The 18,078-nt window shown below is 32.8% G+C and overlaps 1 protein-coding gene and 1 non-coding gene across 2 annotated transcripts; both read left to right on the plus strand.

Moving 5' to 3' along the window:
• The first annotated feature begins 2,814 nt into the window (after positions 1-2,814).
• LOC129914632 (DNA replication licensing factor Mcm6) lies at positions 2,815-17,499 on the plus strand. Its single transcript, XM_055993969.1, has 4 exons — positions 2,815-3,033; positions 3,089-3,232; positions 3,290-4,179; positions 16,055-17,499. The coding sequence occupies exons 1-4, from the start codon at positions 2,942-2,944 to the stop codon at positions 17,377-17,379; spliced, it is 2,451 nt and encodes an 816-aa protein (XP_055849944.1). The 5' UTR covers positions 2,815-2,941; the 3' UTR covers positions 17,380-17,499.
• Positions 4,218-4,289, plus strand: Trnac-gca (transfer RNA cysteine (anticodon GCA)). Its single transcript has one exon. It is a non-coding gene; the product is annotated as a tRNA-Cys (tRNA).
• Positions 17,500-18,078: the final 579 nt, after the last annotated feature.

Consider the following 18,078-nt stretch of genomic DNA (forward strand, 5'->3'; position numbering starts at 1 on the left):
TTTTTATTTTACGTGATATTTTAGAAAACTGCCCCTCCTGCTCCTGCCTAAACGGGGGGAGATAGACCCTACCCTCCCATAGCAAAAAATTATTGTATTGAACTCCTCTACAAAATGCCGTTATCAATTCTTGTCGCCTAAGTTATAGTACTCGTGCCGTCGCGACAACAAATCTTAAGTTTTCTCAATTTTTTTCTTTTGCTACTGAACCTTTTCAACTCAGCTGCATTAGTTTCAAAGCAAATGTCACTTACCCAACTAAGTACTCAAAAATTTTACATGACCCTAATTCAATGAACCATAGTGTAGCAAAAATACACTACGATATTTCGGCAAGTTACCTAAAAAGTTGTTGTGTTCAATTCTCTTTTGAAAATGGTATCACATTGTTGAGAATTTTTGATAAATAAAGGAAATTAAAATGTTTTTCTTAAGAAATTCGACTTTTTTTATAAGGTAATTTTTTTATTTAATTTTTATTTTTTATTTCATGGATCGATAGGTGTAGGTATATTTAAAAGGGTTAAACCCAATTTCTCATCATTCCCTTTAGCGAAGGTATTCTATTCGTTTATTTATTTGATAATTTAGGGGAGATCTGCTTAAGATGACATACTTTTTCTAAAAGTCTGAAAATAAAAAAATCTAGAATTCATAGCATTGAAAATTTGAAATTGAAATTAATTATGTTTATTTATTTATTTATAACAAAAAATAAATAATAAGTATGGAATTTTGAATTTGGTCCTCGGCCTGTATAAGTTGACAATCATTTAGGTACCTAAGATGACATACCTCTTTTTTCTTCATTCTTAATTGCAAAGCTCGCAAATAAATTGTTTCATTTTGTGATCAACACGCCTGTACACAATGCGTGCGCGTGGTAATATGCAGTGCATGCCTTGCAACATAGCCAATGCTCTCCTGGACGTGAAATGCTTTATGCTATCTTCAGCAGCATGTATGAAATTCTAATAAGCGAACTGAGCTACATAAAATGTATCAAATCTAATTGAAAAAAAAAAAATAAATAACGCATTGTCTTTTTGTCGTTCTTGTTCCTTGTAAATAAAATCTATAGTAGGTATGTACCCAGCAAACGCAGAACTACAGAAAAAACCGGTGAAATATGTACGTAAAAGAAGTACTTCTTTTCCACTGAAAAAACATAGGAGCTCGGGAAAAAACTCAGTTATATACTTTCTGTATATAAGAATTCGTGAAGCAGCTATCTCTTTCTTGCAAAAAACTTTCACTTCATGATAGTATTATAGATTTTATATTATACAAAGCTCTTGTCTATTCCATTGTACATATATTCCCATAGTACTATCATCAAGTAGAATTGGCGATTGGTAAAGTTGAAATGCGCTACCGGTGGTCAACATTTGCAACTAAATAAACAGGACGGAAGGAGCTAGCATCTGACATTTTACTTTTTTTTTGTTAGGACTTTTGACATGGACGCCATTTTTAGAATAACAAAATGTAAACATCCGTCTTGTTTATTTTTAGTTCAAAAGTTGAAACTACGGCGCTAGTAGTATATCCTCCAATCGCCAATAGACTACTTTCTTTTTGGGTTGGTGATAAATGACCAAAACCCATAATCCCAAAGAGAAAATCCCCAAAGCCAAAATCCCCAAGACAGACCTGGGTATAGACAAAATCTCCAGGAAAATATCTCCAAAAAAAAATATCTACGAGCGAAAATCCCAAAATTTCAGATCCGCAAGTTGTGTATCAAGCAATCAAATCGCGGGCGCGATTTGATTGCTTGATACACAACTTGCGCATCTACATTTTGGAAAGACCTATTTTTACTCATGGTATAAAAAGACAAGGTATGATCATTAGAGCCGCCATCTTACAAAATGGGGTAATAAGGTTTTGACGTTTGGCATTTGACAAAGTCAATAGCAACAACAATTTCCAAGACAAATTTGTTTACAACAACAATTTCAATGGGCTGGGCTGTCAAAACCTTAAGTAGCCATAAGTTTTGACAGTTCTCGATACTGAGCTTTTTCTAATGATCATACCTTCTCTTTTTATACCATGATTTTTACTCATATATTTAATTGTAAAGCCTGGTACGCTGCTCGCGCTAAATTTTAGCTCCCATACAAATTATCGAAAATTTTAAGCCGAGATAAAATGGATCCCATACAAGTTATCGATAACTTGTATGGGAATTTTATCTCAGCTAAAATTAAGCTCGAGCAGCGTACCAGGCTTAAGCTGTGATAACTTGCTTCAAAAGATTATGCTAAGTTCAACTTGCTGTATCCTTCCAGTATATTACAATCATTGTCAAGTCACGGTTGTTTACATAATTTCTGTTCAGTTTTAAAAGAGTAACCTTTATGATTTTAAACTTGTCGTGTTTAGTTCTGCTTTTACTTTGACTTATACAGTGTTTTTTTTTATCATTCTATTACGTTTTTGTTTTTGCTAATTGGAGATTTTTGGGGATTTGGAGAAAATGGGAGAAAAAATTATTTATTGGAGATTTTGAATGCCTTTCCTCATGGAGATTTTGTCCATGGGGCCAAAAATTTTCTGGAGATTTTATCCGATTGAGATTTTTTTTTTGAGATAGTGTAGGTTTCCCGTTCTTTTTCATACACACAAAGTTGTAAATGGCTGAGTGTAACCTCATCTAACCTCGTATTTTTCGTTTTCAAACAAAGCTGTCAAAAACGAACTTCGTTTACTGCCTTCGCGCGCCACCTTTGTTAGAATAGTTATACTAATCCGACATGTTTTCTCATGTTGAATGCATTTTTTCTCTTCTTTGGCGGGAAAACTGACAACTCGCTCGCATTTGTGTTTGACTTTCGGCAAAATAAGGCTGATTTCCAAATATCGTGGATTGTTCTTAATTTTCTTAAGTTTAGAAGTATTGAAATAATTATTAAATAACTTTGTGTTCTTAATAATGGATGTAGCTGATGCCCAAGTTGGACAATTGCGTGTTAAAGACGATGTTGGTATTCGATGTCAGAAATTGTTTCAAGATTTCCTAGAAGAGTGAGTTTTTCTGCAATGAGTTGTGGTGTTTCAAAATAAAACTTGCCATTTATAGATTCAAAGAGGATGGAGAAATAAAATATATGAAACCAGTCACTGAATTAGAATCCCCTGACCGCTGTACACTCGAAGTTAGTTTCGACGATGTAGAGAAATACAATCAGAATCTGGCCACAACAATCATTGAGGAGTATTATAGGTAAGCTTTTGATTCGCATTAGAAAAGAGTCTTGTTATTTTTCTTACTTTAAAATAGAATCTACCCCTACCTTTGCCAATCTGTATCCAACTTTGCTAAAGATCGCATCGGTTTGAAAACTGAAAAGGATTGCTATGTCTCGTTCACTGAAGTGCCCACACGTCATAAAGTTCGTGACATGACTACAGCAAAGATTGGAACACTAATTCGTATTTCTGGTCAAGTCGTACGAACACATCCAGTTCATCCTGAGCTTGTGTTTGGAACATTCATGTGTCTCGATTGCCAAACTGAAATTCGTGGCGTGGAACAGCAATTTAAGTTCACTAATCCAACAATTTGTCGCAATCCTGTGTGTTCTAATAGACGACGTTTCATGTTGGATGTCGAAAAGAGTCTATTCATTGATTTCCAAAAAATCCGAATCCAAGAAACACAAGCTGAACTCCCTCGAGGTTGTATTCCGCGTTCGGTGGAAATTATTCTGCGTTCGGAATTGGTGGAGACCGTTCAGGCGGGAGATCGTTACGATTTCACTGGCACACTAATTGTTGTCCCGGATGTAGCTGTGTTGAACATGCCTGGCGCAAAAGCAGACTTGGGTTCGCGACACAAGCCTGGGGAAGGTCAGGGAGATGGGGTTCGTGGTCTGAAGGCTCTCGGAGTACGTGATTTGAACTATCGTATGGCATTCCTTGCATGCAGTGTTCAGGCAACGACAGCGAGGTTTGGTGGAACTGATTTGCCAATGAGTGAAGTAACAGCTGAGGACATGAAAAAACAGATGACCGATGCCGAGTGGAATAAAGTTTACGAAATGTCCAAAGACAGAAATCTATATCACAATCTGATAACCAGTCTGTTTCCAGCAGTGTATGGGAATGAAGAGGTCAAAAGAGGAATTCTATTGCAGTTGTTCGGTGGCGTCGGAAAGACAACACATGAGAGTGAGTATTGTATGAAAATGAGTTGCGAATTAATATGGGGGGATATAGCTCAGTGGTAGAGCATTCGACTGCAGATCGAGAGGTCCCCGGTTCAAACCCGGGTGTCCCCTAGATTTTTTCTTTTTTTATTATTTCAATATTTGCGAAAAGTAAATGATTAAGAACTGCATTAGAGAGAGTGGGCATTTTGGATGTTCTGCGGCCATTAATGAAATTGGTATCAAATGAAAGAACTATAATTTAGGAAAAATTGTATTATGGACTTTTTGCTGTATTGCATTAAGAACGTTAAGATATTACAATTAATGTTGTTAATGCATCGTGTAATGTATGAAGGACAAATTGAATTATATATTTTTATTTTTGTGGTGTATCCACATAATAACACATAGATACATAATCTTTATTATTTAGTATAAAGAGCAATTTAGTACTTTTTTATGATGGCCAAAATGAGTAATGGGACTGACTCTTGTAAGCAGCGGAAGTCAAAGTAGTTTTAATACATATGGAAGAATAACCATAACGCTACAATTTTAAATATGATTCTGAAAACCTAAGCCGTGTGCGAATTGCGTTAAAATGTTGGTTACATTTTCTACCACGATTAAATTTGACGTTTGGGTAAAAAAAGGGATTACATTTTTTTGGCACTTCTTTGATTGAAATTCCCTCAAGATGAAACAAAATTACCCTAAAATATGGTTTTTCTCATATTCATTTAACTATTTTTTTTTTAACAAAACCCAGCAAAAAATATATAAAGTTAAATATTCTAGTATGAAAATGAAAGAAATTCTCAATTGTACACACTTTTTTTATTTGTATTGACAAATTGCCACTTCCTTACGATCAAAAAGATATTATTAATTTAGTCTTCGAACAATAATTCATAGTTTACCAGATACCAAAAAAATAGAAACATAATAAATAAAAAACAAACAAAAAATTCGTACATTTTCAATATTTCAAGATAAATAATAATTTTAGGAAGTACTTTGTATTAATACTTTTACATTTCTTAAAATATCAGCGCATCATAATAATAATAATTTCAAATCTATCTTGATCTTTCTATCTTGAAAAACGTCAAATTTTAACCACTAGTGTCAAACTTTACCCTTCTCCGCACCTGGGTAAATTTTAACCCATTTTATTCACCACGCTAGTGTCAAAATTTAACCAAAGGTCAAATTTTAACCAACATTTTAATGCAATTCGCACACGGCCTTAATCTTGAATATCTGGCCAATTAAACTCGAAATATAATTTTTTTTAAGCCAAACTTCGAGATTTTGTTCGAGACAAACAATTGAAATACAAAACTCTGAAAATAGACTCGAAATTTTTGTTGAGATTTTGAAAAAAAAAAAAAAACAAATTCAAATATGCGCAAGCGCATATGTACAAGTACATATACAGGGTGTCCGGTAAGAAATGGATAAGCCTGAAATGGCTGATAGCTAACCTTATGACTGTACTAAAACCAAATAGAAATAGTTTCTATCGCAAACAGTATAGAAAATATTACCTTTTTTTTCGTTCGGTGTATTTTAAATTTCATCAACTTTCATTTTGGTTACCACAACCACGAATGAATGAATTTTATAAATTTATTTTTTTTTTTATAATTTTCTACAATAATTGACTTAATATGTGACCATTTAAAAATTTTTATAGCTGTTGCACTTTTTCTTTGAAAAAATATTGAAATTCGTTTTTCGATGCAAAATGTTAAAAAAAATATTTTATGAAAAATTTGAAACACCTGTGGTACAAACAAAATCTATAGGAATGTAGGTGGCCAACTTTTTTTTAAATATGCGCGTCCAAAGGGGATTGAAGGAAGAATGTTAATAGCTTTTATCAAATCTAGAGTTAATAGGATGTTCTTGGTACCAAAGTGCAAAAAAAAACTATTAATTTATTAAATTATTTTAAATGTATAATCTTAAGTTTTTTTTTCACATTGCTGCAACAAATGCATGGATTCCATCAGTTTTTTTAAGTAGTAATATTTTGAAATAATTCTTCTAATACATTACCATAAAATAAAATGTTATAACCGTTTAATAGTGGCTATAAAAAAGTAATTTAACTTTTTTTTAAATACAAAGTACATTTGTTTGCTCATTTTAAGCATGGGCAAACAATTGTATATCGAAACAGCTTGTTCTCAATTTTGATCTCAATTAATGATCTTGTTTTAAAGAAATATTGAGATATTCGGTCCCGTTGGCCCAATGCAACCTTATCAAAAATGGTAGCAGAATAAAATTTATTTGTGTGAAAAACGAGTAAAAAATGCATTATCGGTTATAATTAATTTTATTTATTTATTAAAGTGCAGTGAAATTTGGTGTCTGCCCCAAACTAATTTAGTCAATTTGCTCAAATTTCCGTTCAGAAAATGACGCTACCTAAATATCTACTCCCTAATATTTCCTGAACGTGCCCATTTACTATGAAACTCAAATAAACATAAGATTTTGTTGTATAGAGAAGATAAACCAAAAAAGTTGATTGCAACTTAAGATTTCTCAAAATAGAAAAAAGATAAATACAGATTTTCTAACGGGTATATTTCAAAAACTTGATGTGATAGAATTTTTCTGACTTCGGATTCGAAAGTATATTTTGGTTTATGTAGGTAACAAAAAAAAAATTAATTTTGCTCACCAGGGGCTTTTTCAATAAATGTTAATTTCATAAATTATGCTAAAAATTAACTTAAAAATTATTAAAAAAGAATGCGCAAAAAAAAAACCAGCATCGACACGTTATTAGCTTGTTTTTGGTTAAAATGCACATGATATCCGAAGGACTTACTGGATGTGGGTGATAACATAAAAGGATTGGTAAAGTGGATGGTTCTTTGATTTGGATGCATCAACAATGCAGTTTTTTGAATAAGGATGATAACTAAAAAAAAATATTACCACATCATTGATTTTTCTTCTACGGTACGAAAAAGTTAAGTTCAAGATAGTTTTATTGTTGCCTTCTGAACAAAAACTGCACTTGAAAACGCATACTTTAAGTGCATATTGTGGATAGATCAATCGATAAAAACTTTCAAAAACCAAACACTTTGGTTTAAGCCAAGAACGATCTATCTGATGGGAACGATTCTTTCTAGGTTTCAGCTTTACGTATAAAACTGCATATAAAATGCACTTTATTGAAATTACCCTCTAGGGTCTGCAAGAATTTCAGATCTTATGCATCCAAATCAAAGACACATTGAAGATAACAATCATGTTATGTTATGTGGATGTGACATAATTCCAGTGGGTCCTTTGGATATCATATAGATTATAAATTAATATAAATTTTAAAGAAATTTGGTTGATATACGGGAAGAGCCGATATGGAGGACAAATTTTTGATCAATAAAAAAAATTATTATTGCAATTGTGTTGAATATTACGTATGCAAAGTTCAATCAAAATCGTTTCAGCCGTTTTTGAGTGATTTGGTATAACTTGAAAATTTTGTATGGGTATGGTATGGTAATGTTGGTTTTGTCTAAAACCTCGACATTTTTTTTGACACAGAACCAATAGAGCAGAAATCATAGAGCAGAGACTTAACCAACTTTTTGTTTTATACTTTCGTTATTTGATCTTTTAGTCGAATTTGACTGGACTAGTATAAAATACTAGGTAACTCGATTTTATGAAAAATTACAAAACGGTCACGGATTTTGGAATAACTCCACAATTTGCTCTTTTTCCTAATCGTTCAATTTTTTTAGCTGATTTGTCTATTTCAGACGAAGAATTCTTGAAAAGAACCGAACCGTTCCTAGTATTTTTTCATGGTGTATACATTTTTCTTCAAGGTCTACATAGAAATCGAGAAAAGGATTTAAAACAGTAACACGATAATATTCTTCTGTACTTTGAACCGAAAGGTTCGAACGATTCTTCTGTCGGTTTCGTTTTACTATTCTCTTATGTTTAACGTCAATGTCAAGGACTTCAGCTATTTTTTTTTGCATTTTCAAACACTTTCGAAAATGAGTCGTCTTCTGCCCGTTAAATTTTTAGTTGATCCCTTGAATCTTTGGCGGGATCCATAGCTTGGACCAAGTCTAAATTCACTCTTTGAAACTAACAACTTAATGGCAACGAGGTTTCGCAAACTATACTTGTAACTAGGGATCGGATTTCCATGCAAATGCATATCGCTCATTTACTTGAATACTCTCATAACTCAAAAATCATGAGTTTTGAGGTATTAATGCAGAAGTTATTGAAATAAAAAATCTTAATCCTGCATTTCTTAACGTTTAAAATTGACTGAGAAGGAGCACTTGTTTTGTTTTAGAAACTTGTTTTTTACATACAAAATACTCGTTTTCTGAAAAACCAGTTATTTTGAGTTATGATAGAGTTAGTGTTCAAGTATTTTTTTAGGAACACCTGTAACCTTGGAAGAATGGCAACGAATTTGGTATACGATCAGGAGATTTCCTTTAAAATGGCATTCAATCGTTAGTGCATATTTTACTATAAATGCATATTTTGCATTTATTTGCATATTTTGTCATATTTTTTCAAAAAATTGACAAAATAAAGAAATTGCACGATTGAAATTTTTGAATTAAGTGACTGGACGGCAATTGGAAAAAGTCAAATACTGTGCAAATTTGACAAACCAACGTTGTCCAAACTCATAAAATAAACTCCAACACGATCAAATGATAAATTGGATTATTGAATAGTAAATTTTGAGCAATAGTTCCAATAAGTTACATCTTTGAACTCGGAAATGGTTTACTATATAAAGGACAATGGTAATTTTTGTATGGGAGCTGGCCCTGAGACCAATAACGATGAGTCATATGTCATTGGAAAGGTATTTTTGCGTAGATCAATTGTTTATATGGCGCCAAGACTCAATTCGCTGTGGGGAAAAAGTTATAGCCATAAATGTAGAACATAGTAAAAATAGGTAATAGACGGAGAAACGACCGCCGAATTACTGAGATCATACGGATAAGGGATAAAATTGGTGTCAAATGAAAGATAAGTTGATAGAGAAAATGAAAAAAATAGGGTTACCGCTTTTAAAATGGTAACTTCTATGTGGCAACCCTATTTTAAAAGAAATAATGGTATATTACATATCTTTGTAGTATGATCAAATAAGAACATTTTTTAAATGCCAAACGAAAACTTAGATGGTGAAAAAATTAACAAAATAATATAAGAAATGTTGGCCTTCAAATATGGCAACCCTATTAACGTTAAAAAAAAAAAAAAAAAAAAAAAAACAAATCAAAAAATATTTTTTGAACAACAGATTACAATTTTGTATCCACTGAAAGGCTCAACTCTATACCAATCTTTAGCTGACAAAAAGACGAGCAACCTTACGCAAATGTTAAGAAACACAGAAAAACTATTACAAAAAGTATGGAATTTGAAAGAGTTGAAGGTAAGAAGATAACATATGATATCAAACATTTTGGCTGTAAAGTATTTCTTAGGATTTCCGTAAGGTTCCCGAGTACTTGATCGTCTTTTTGTCAGCTAAAGATTGGTATAGAGTTGAGCCTTTCAGTGGATACAAAATTGTAATCTGTTGTTCAAAAAATATTTTTTGATTTTGTTTTTTTTTTTTTTTTTTTTTTTTTTTTTTAACGTTAATAGGGTTGCCATATTTGAAGGCCAACATTTCTTATATTATTTTGTTAATTTTTTCACCATCTAAGTTTTCGTTTCGCATTTAAAAAATGTTCTTATTTGATCATACTACAAAGATATGTAATATACCATTATTTCTTTTAAAATAGGGTTGCCACATAGAAGTTACCATTTTAAAAGCGGTAACCCTATTTTTTTCATTTTCTTTATCAACTTATCTTTCATTTGACACCAATTTTATCCCTTATCCGTATGATCTCAGTAATTCGGCGGTCGTTTCTCCGTCTATTACCTATTTTTACTATGTTCTACATTTATGGCTATAACTTTTTCCCCACAGCGAATTGAGTCTTAGCGCCATATAAACAATTGATCTACGCAAAAATACCTTCCCAATGACATATGACTCATCGTTATTGGTCTCAGGGCCAAAATTACCATTCTCCTTTTCATAAAAGTAACGTAAAATGATTTTATAATTTTAAAGAAATATTGATATTTAATAAAATTACAGTGGCGACAAAATAAATAGCACATGTACCCTAAAATTTCTAAAATGAAAGTTTTTCGCACTTTTTTAACTTAAAAGAGCTGTTTTATTAATGAGGAAGTAAGAACACAAATATATTTGATTTATTAAAAAAGAAATTAAGAACATTGAATTCTTTAACAAAAAATAACAACAAAATCACTAATACAGCTCAAGTTTTTTGGGACAAAATAAATAGCACACTTCCTAAAAACAAAAACAAATTAACAACAATTTTAACACAGTTAAAAGAAAATAACTAGTATTTGGTTGGGTAACCCTTATTATTTATCACAGCATAGAACCAGTGGTTAATAGACGTAACAAGACTCCGAAATCGTTCAAAAGGTACTGACTACCAAGCTCGTCGAAATTCCTGCCAAAGTTTGTCCAAATTTGAGGTATCAGACCTGTTAATCGCTTTTCCCACGTCACTCTACAAGTCCTCAATAGGATTCAGATCTGGGGACTGGCTTGACAATTCCATAACACCGATTTTTTGGACGGATAGCAATTGTTTCACAGACTTAATCTTATGTTTTGGATCGTTATCCTGTAGAAATGTCCACTTTAAAAGCATTTCCTTCTCAGTAAAAGGTAGAATAGTGTCCCTTAGGATTTCCTTGTACTTAAGGTGGTCCATAATACCCTCTATCCGATGAAATGGCCCCACACCATGCCAAGAAAAACATCCCCAAACAAGAATACTACCCCCACCATCCTTAACAGTCTATATTTTATACTGCGGGTCACATTTCAACTGCCCCACGCGTGGAATTTCCGTATTGGGCATTTGGAAATGGCTCTTATGCCCCATAGGGGGCATTTCCAAATGCCCCATACGGAAATTCCCCGCGTGGGGCAGTTGAAATGTGACCCGCAGTATAAAATATAGATTGTTAAGGATAATGGGGCTAGTATTCTTGTTTGGGGATGTTTTTCTTGGCATGGTGTGGGGCCATTTCATCGGATAGAGGGTATTATGGACCACCTTAAGTACAAGGAAATCCTAAGGGACACTATTCTACCTTTTACTGAGAAGGAAATGCCTTTAAAGTGGACATTTCTACAGGATAACGATCCAAAACATAAGACTTAGTCTGTGAAACAATTGCCATCCGTCCAAAAAATCAGTGTTATGGAATTGCCAAGCCAGTCCCCAGATCTGAATCCTATTGAGGACTTGTAGAGTGACGTGGGAAAAGCGATTAACAGGTCTGATACCTCAAATTTGGACAAACTTTGGCAGGAATTTCGACGAGCTTGGTAGTCAGTACCTTTTGAACGATTTCGGAGTCTTGTTACGTCTATTAACCACTGGTTCTATGCTGTGATAAATAATAAGGGTTACCCAACCAAATACTAGTTATTTTCTTTTAACTGTGTTAAAATTGTTGTTAATTTGTTTTTGTTTTTAGGAAGTGTGCTATTTATTTTGTCCTAAAAAACTTGAGCTGTATTAATGATTTTGTTGTTATTTTTTGTTAAAGAATTCAATGTTCTTAATTTCTTTTTTAATAAATCAAATATATCTGTGTTCTTACTTCCTTATTAATAAAACAGCTCTTTTAAGTTAAAAAAGTGCGAAAAACTTTCATTTTAGAAATTTTAGGGTACATGATCTATTTATTTTGTCGCCACTGTATGTGGTTTTAAATGCATATTTTAGGTGCATATTTTCTATTTTTAAGTGTATACCCAGACATAGCAAGAAAAATTCTCAGGTAAGTTTTCAGGTGTTATCAATGAAAAAAGTTGTTCAATTCAGGGTAAATCCAATACTGTATCACTTTATTGTATCCTTATTTAAGTCTGAATATTTAAAAAAATAATTGCCGAATGGTTAATGTTTCATAAATTAATTTATCAACAAGTCAAGCCACGTAAAAACAGAAAATAAAGAGTAAACAAAGGAATTGAATTAGAAAATAAAGAGGTTTTTAAGAAAAAAATAGTTTTGGTTTTTTGTTAATTTCTCGAAAACGAAAAGATATTTTTAAATACGATTTTCTGTTTTTGTTTAAAAACAAATAAGAGCATCGAATTTTAAAAACTAAATCAGTACTTTTGAAAAAAAAATAGATTGACATTTTTATTCCAATTTTTTTTCAAAATTTTGATTTTGAAAATTAATTTTTCAAAAACTGTGCCATTAAATGGCTTTATTTAAATTTTTGTAAAAGACTAGGTTTTTATCTTTACAAAAAGGTTTTTGTAGGTGTAACCGTTGATTTTTAATATTTTTTTTTCCAAATTAGGTCATTTTTTTTTAATTGCCCCTCCCCGCTAAACGAAGGGGAATAGACCCCCCCCTCCCATACGATTTTTTTCTTGTCTCGACCCAACCTATACGCTTCATTTTGGTACATTACTCCTGAATCACCATGTATTTTAAGCGCATATTTTTCGTTTTTAAATGCATGAATGAAAATGAACTCGAAATACTTTTTAAAAATCGATATAAAAAGGAAATTCAAAAGATGTGGTGATTGCCGAAATAATAATTTGATTCAGATGAAGTTGACTTTGTATTTTCCCCGTAGAATGTATGTAGGTATAGAATGTACAATTGACAATGCCTCTAGGAATCCTGTGGAACTAATAAGACTTAATTCACGCATGAAACAGGTACTAAATATCAGATTGCATTTCCTTAACTTATTTGGTTCATGACTGGTTATGTTCAACAATTTTATCGATCTCAATAGGGGATATATCCCCCTGGTCCTCCCTATCTACGCCACTGTATCTCACCATTCGGTACCTGTGAAAATTCAGAACTTAAGCTCAGGTGATCTATGATGAACTCGATATTGTAATCGAGAAATAACTTGCTTACATCTATAAGTATCCCAAGAATACTGTTTGAGGCCATTTTAGCGTTGTTGATTTTCATTCGTAATCACGTCATAATATTAGCTGCGTTCCTTTGAAAATATTTATCTACTTTTTAGTACTTAACCCTCTGCTGCATACGAAGCCAAATATGGTTTTGTCTGTTTGTATGCACTTTTCTCTTCTCTGTCACAAAAAAATGATTAAGATTAAATACAATCCTCTTCTTTGTGTTTCTGAGAACCCATAGAGGTAGTTTTTTCGTGTGTCCGATACAAAATAAAGGTGTATTTTATGATCACAGGTGAGCCGATCAGCCTTGTGCATTGAAATCGAAAGTGTAGAATATATTCATACTTTAAATGTTAATTACTGCGTTTGTTTGTAAAGTTAAGTGGAATTAAAAATGTATTTTTGATCGATTGTCTAATTGTGTATGCTATGAACCAATTTTGATTGAAAAAAAAACATTGGCCTGGTCTTGGGAGGGCAAAAAGGACTGAAGCCATATTTGGCCTTGTATGCATTAAGGGGTTGTAAATCTACACAATTTGTAAAATTTTTTTGTTGGAAATTTTTTTTTAACATTGTTAATTTGCTTGGAAGCTATGTTTTACTTCAGAAATGGAGCCCCTTCGCTTTTAGAAAAATTTTTCTCATGTTAACCCCATTTCCAGCGGCGTAACCACAAAAATTTTAGGGGGAGGGGGGCTCACCAATAATATTTTTCAATCATTTGATTACTTTTTAGTTATTGTAAGATCTGGGAGTGGGTGAAAATGTTGGAGCAAGACTTCTTCGACAGTGGAAAAAAAGTGAACCGGAAAAAATATATATAACGGACAAAAACAAATTGCTTTTCTTGGTTCCATGTCTTAAAATGAGCCAAATTTGAATTAATTCTTAACCTTTTGTAATGCCATGTATTTATTTTACTTTGTTTTGTTTTTAAATGATAAATATTTATCTTTTGATATTTTTAATTGTATTTTTTACATAATCTGAATAAATAAAATTAGTAAAATTTCTTACCCCTTAATGCATACGAAGCCAAATTTGGCTTATAAACAAATTTTTTAAACCAATTAATTTAAACAATTTTTTTTTATGTAAGCCGTTTTGAAACAACCCAAAGAACCCATGTAAAGCATTTTTTAATTTTTTCGTCCGCTAATATTAATTCATGCAGTAGAGGGTTAAAGCGCTTTGAACTACTTTTTCAGTATAGCAAAGTAGATCACAGTAGTTTTAAGTACTAAAAAGTAGATAAATATTTCCAAAGGAACGCAGCTATTATGATTACGGTATAGTCCAGTAATTTTAGGTTTTATCTGCGGAAAAATTCCTACTGGGATGAATTTTGGTATATAGCTTAATGACGGCTTTGTTATGAAGATGTTAAAAATCGACATTGATATCGTGTCCGCGTTAAGAGTTATAGGGGTAAAAAGGTCACGAAAAGTTTTTCGCAAATATCTCGCGACCTATTGATCGGAGGTCATCAAAGGTCATATAAAAATTGATGGTCGTGAAATTATCTACAACATATGCCCAGCACATTTTTCTGTAAGATGAACCGTTTCGCGAGTAGAGCGCAGAGAAGGTGACTAGATTGCACTCACATAGAAAAAATACATATTTTTGGTTTATTTTGCTTAATTTTTGAGGTTTTTATCGAAGTAGCTTAAATTTTTTTAGTTTTATTAACTTATCTTAACTAAAAAAAAATAAAAATGTATACATTGGGATAAAAAATATAATGCAAAAGGGGGAACCACGTTTTTTGGAAATGTTGTATATTTCCCTTTTTTATACAATAAGTGCCTTCATTATTAAGAACACACTTTTTAAACAGGGTTCAATTTTAGTTTTGAGCTTATTATCAATTTTCGAAACATGAATTCCATAGAAAATGTCGTTTGGAGCTTCTCAAGAGAAAAGTTGCAGAATACTTTATAACAGTACAAAATTAGCTGCTGAAAAAGCTTAATGGTAATTTAAGGTTTATACCAAGCTCAAAACTAAAATTGAACCATGTTTAAAAAGTGTGTTCTTAATAATGAAGGCACTTATTGTACAAAAAAGGGAAACATACAATATTTCCAAAAAATGTGGTTCCCCCTTTTGCATTATATTTTTTATCCCAATGTGTACATTTTTATTTTTTTTTTACTTAATCCGTATTTACGTAATAAGATAAGTTAATAAAACTAAAAAAATTTAAGCTACTTCGATAAAAACTTAAAAAATCGAGCAAAATAAACCAAAAATAAGTATTTTTTCGTATGTGAGTCCAATCTAGTCACCTTCTCTGCGCTCTACTCGCGAAACGGTTCATCTTACAGAAAAATGTGCTGGGCATATGTTGTAGATAATTTCACGACCATCAATTTTTATATGACCTTTGATGACCTCCGATCAATAGGTCGCGAGATATTTGCGAAAAACTTTTCGTGACCTTTTGACCCCTACGATATCAATGTCAATTTTTCACATCTTCATAACAAAGCCGTCATTAAGCTGTATACCAAAATTCAGCCCAGTAGGAATTTTTCCGCAGATTGGGCTTAAAAATCACTAAAATGACTGGGCTAGTAATATAGATAGGTATTGGAATATAAGTTTGGACAAAATCTTCGTTTCATTAATGTTTCCCTCAGCTGGCATTTTCGTGCCATACAAAGTTAAAGAAATGTGTTTGGGGTATATTTGGGATCCGGTGGGGGATAAAGAACCAGACCTATTTTTGTATTAGTAAAATTTTAAAAATAACTATTGTTAAAAAATATATTCAAACTAAAATTAAATTAAATGGTTCTTATTTTATTGTTTAAACCATATTTTCATTTTCTTTTAGAAACAACCCTTCGTGGCGACATTAACGTCTGCATTGTCGGGGATCCCAGTACAGCAAAATCGCAGTTCCTTAAACAAGTTGCTGATTTTTCCCCACGTGCCGTTTATACATCAGGGAAGGCTTCATCTGCCGCAGGTCTCACAGCTGCTGTTGTCAGAGACGAAGAAAGTTTTGATTTTGTTATCGAAGCGGGTGCGCTCATGTTGGCTGACAATGGAATCTGTTGCATCGATGAATTCGATAAAATGGATCCTCGAGATCAAGTAGCCATTCACGAGGCTATGGAACAACAAACTATATCACTTGCAAAAGCCGGTGTCCGTGCCACTTTGAATGCTCGTACATCAATTCTAGCAGCTGCTAATCCCATCAATGGTCGTTATGATAGAAGCAAGTCTTTACAGCAAAATATTCAGCTGTCGGCTCCAATTATGTCGCGTTTCGATTTGTTTTTTATTCTCGTTGATGAATGTAATGAAGTTGTGGACTATGCAATTGCAAGAAAGATCATAGACCTTCATTCAAACATAGAAGACAATGTAGAGCGTATGTACACACGCGAAGAAGTACTTCGTTATATCACTTTTGCCAAACAGTTCAAACCCATTATCAATATGGACGCATCCAAGTTATTGGTTGAAAACTACGGTCATCTGCGTCAGCGGGATACTGGGAGCAGTGGTAGAAGTACATGGAGAATAACAGTACGGCAGCTTGAGAGTATGATCCGCCTGAGTGAAGCAATGGCTAAATTGGAGTGTATGAATGAAGTGCAAGTACGACACGTCAAAGAAGCGTTCCGATTACTTAATAAGTCTATTATTCGTGTTGAACAACCGGACATTCATTTAGACGACGATGAAGATGTGGGAATGGCTGATGTGGACATGGAGGAAGAAAATGGCAACCCTGATAACGAAAATGGAACTGAACAAATTGAAAATGGTGACGAAAATACTCCCACTGTTCAAAAGAAAAAACTAACTTTAAGTTTCGAGGACTACAAGCACCTCATGACGATGTTGGCTTTGCATATGCGCAAAGAAGAAGCTCGATGTGAAATCGAAGGCACTGATAGTGGCATGAAACGAAGTGAAATTGTAGCATGGTACTTGGAACAAGTCGCGGATCAAATCGAATCTGAGGATGAGTTAATCTCGCGTAAAAACCTGATTGAAAAAGTAATTGATCGTCTAATTTACAATGATCAAGTTATCATTCCATTAAAGACAACGGAGCTTAAGTCAAGTGGGAAAGGAGTTGAAGACGAGGAGGAAGAAGATGATCCGCTTCTTGTAGTGCATCCTAATTATATTGTTGAATAGGATGAAAACTAACAATATATTTTATTTTTATTTAGTTATAACATTCGTTTCATTTTTAGATTTTTCTTTTCCTAATAAAATGTTTTTTTTTTATAAATAAAGGTTTCTGTCTATGAGGAATTCCGGTCCCTTTTTCCTTTTTTTTTTTTTTTGTAATTTTCAACAATTTTACGCAATTTTCTTTATTAAATATGATCACTTATTAATAACTAGCTGATCCGGCGGACCTCGTTACACCTTTTCAAAAATTTATTTTTGTTATTCTCATACGTGTTAATGGTGGCTTGCTCTTTCTTACGCTCACTCAAAAAAAATATTGAATATTTTTCTCCTTTTTAGAAATTTTGGTTTATTTAATTTTTAATTGCGATATGTAAGTACTATAATCAAGTTATATCAAGTTATGCATTCGTAAAAAAAAGTTGAGATAACAATCAGACATGACATTACGATGTTAGAGAATCCCTGCGTTCAACGCAGGCCACCTGAACTAAAGTTCTGAATTTTTAGAGCCTCTGATTGGTGAGAACCAAATTGCACCTAAATGTCACCTAACTTTTATGACATCTGACCAATCAGAACCTCTAAAAATTCAGAACTTAAGTTCAGGTGGCCTGCGTTGGACGCGGGGAATGCCAAAAAAATGGGTCTCGCAATTCCGTCTGTCTGTCTGTATACGAAGCTACAGCCTAAATGGAT

The sequence above is a fragment of the Episyrphus balteatus genome, chromosome 3 (assembly GCF_945859705.1).
Source record: "Episyrphus balteatus chromosome 3, idEpiBalt1.1, whole genome shotgun sequence".
NCBI lineage: Eukaryota > Metazoa > Arthropoda > Insecta > Diptera > Syrphidae > Episyrphus > Episyrphus balteatus.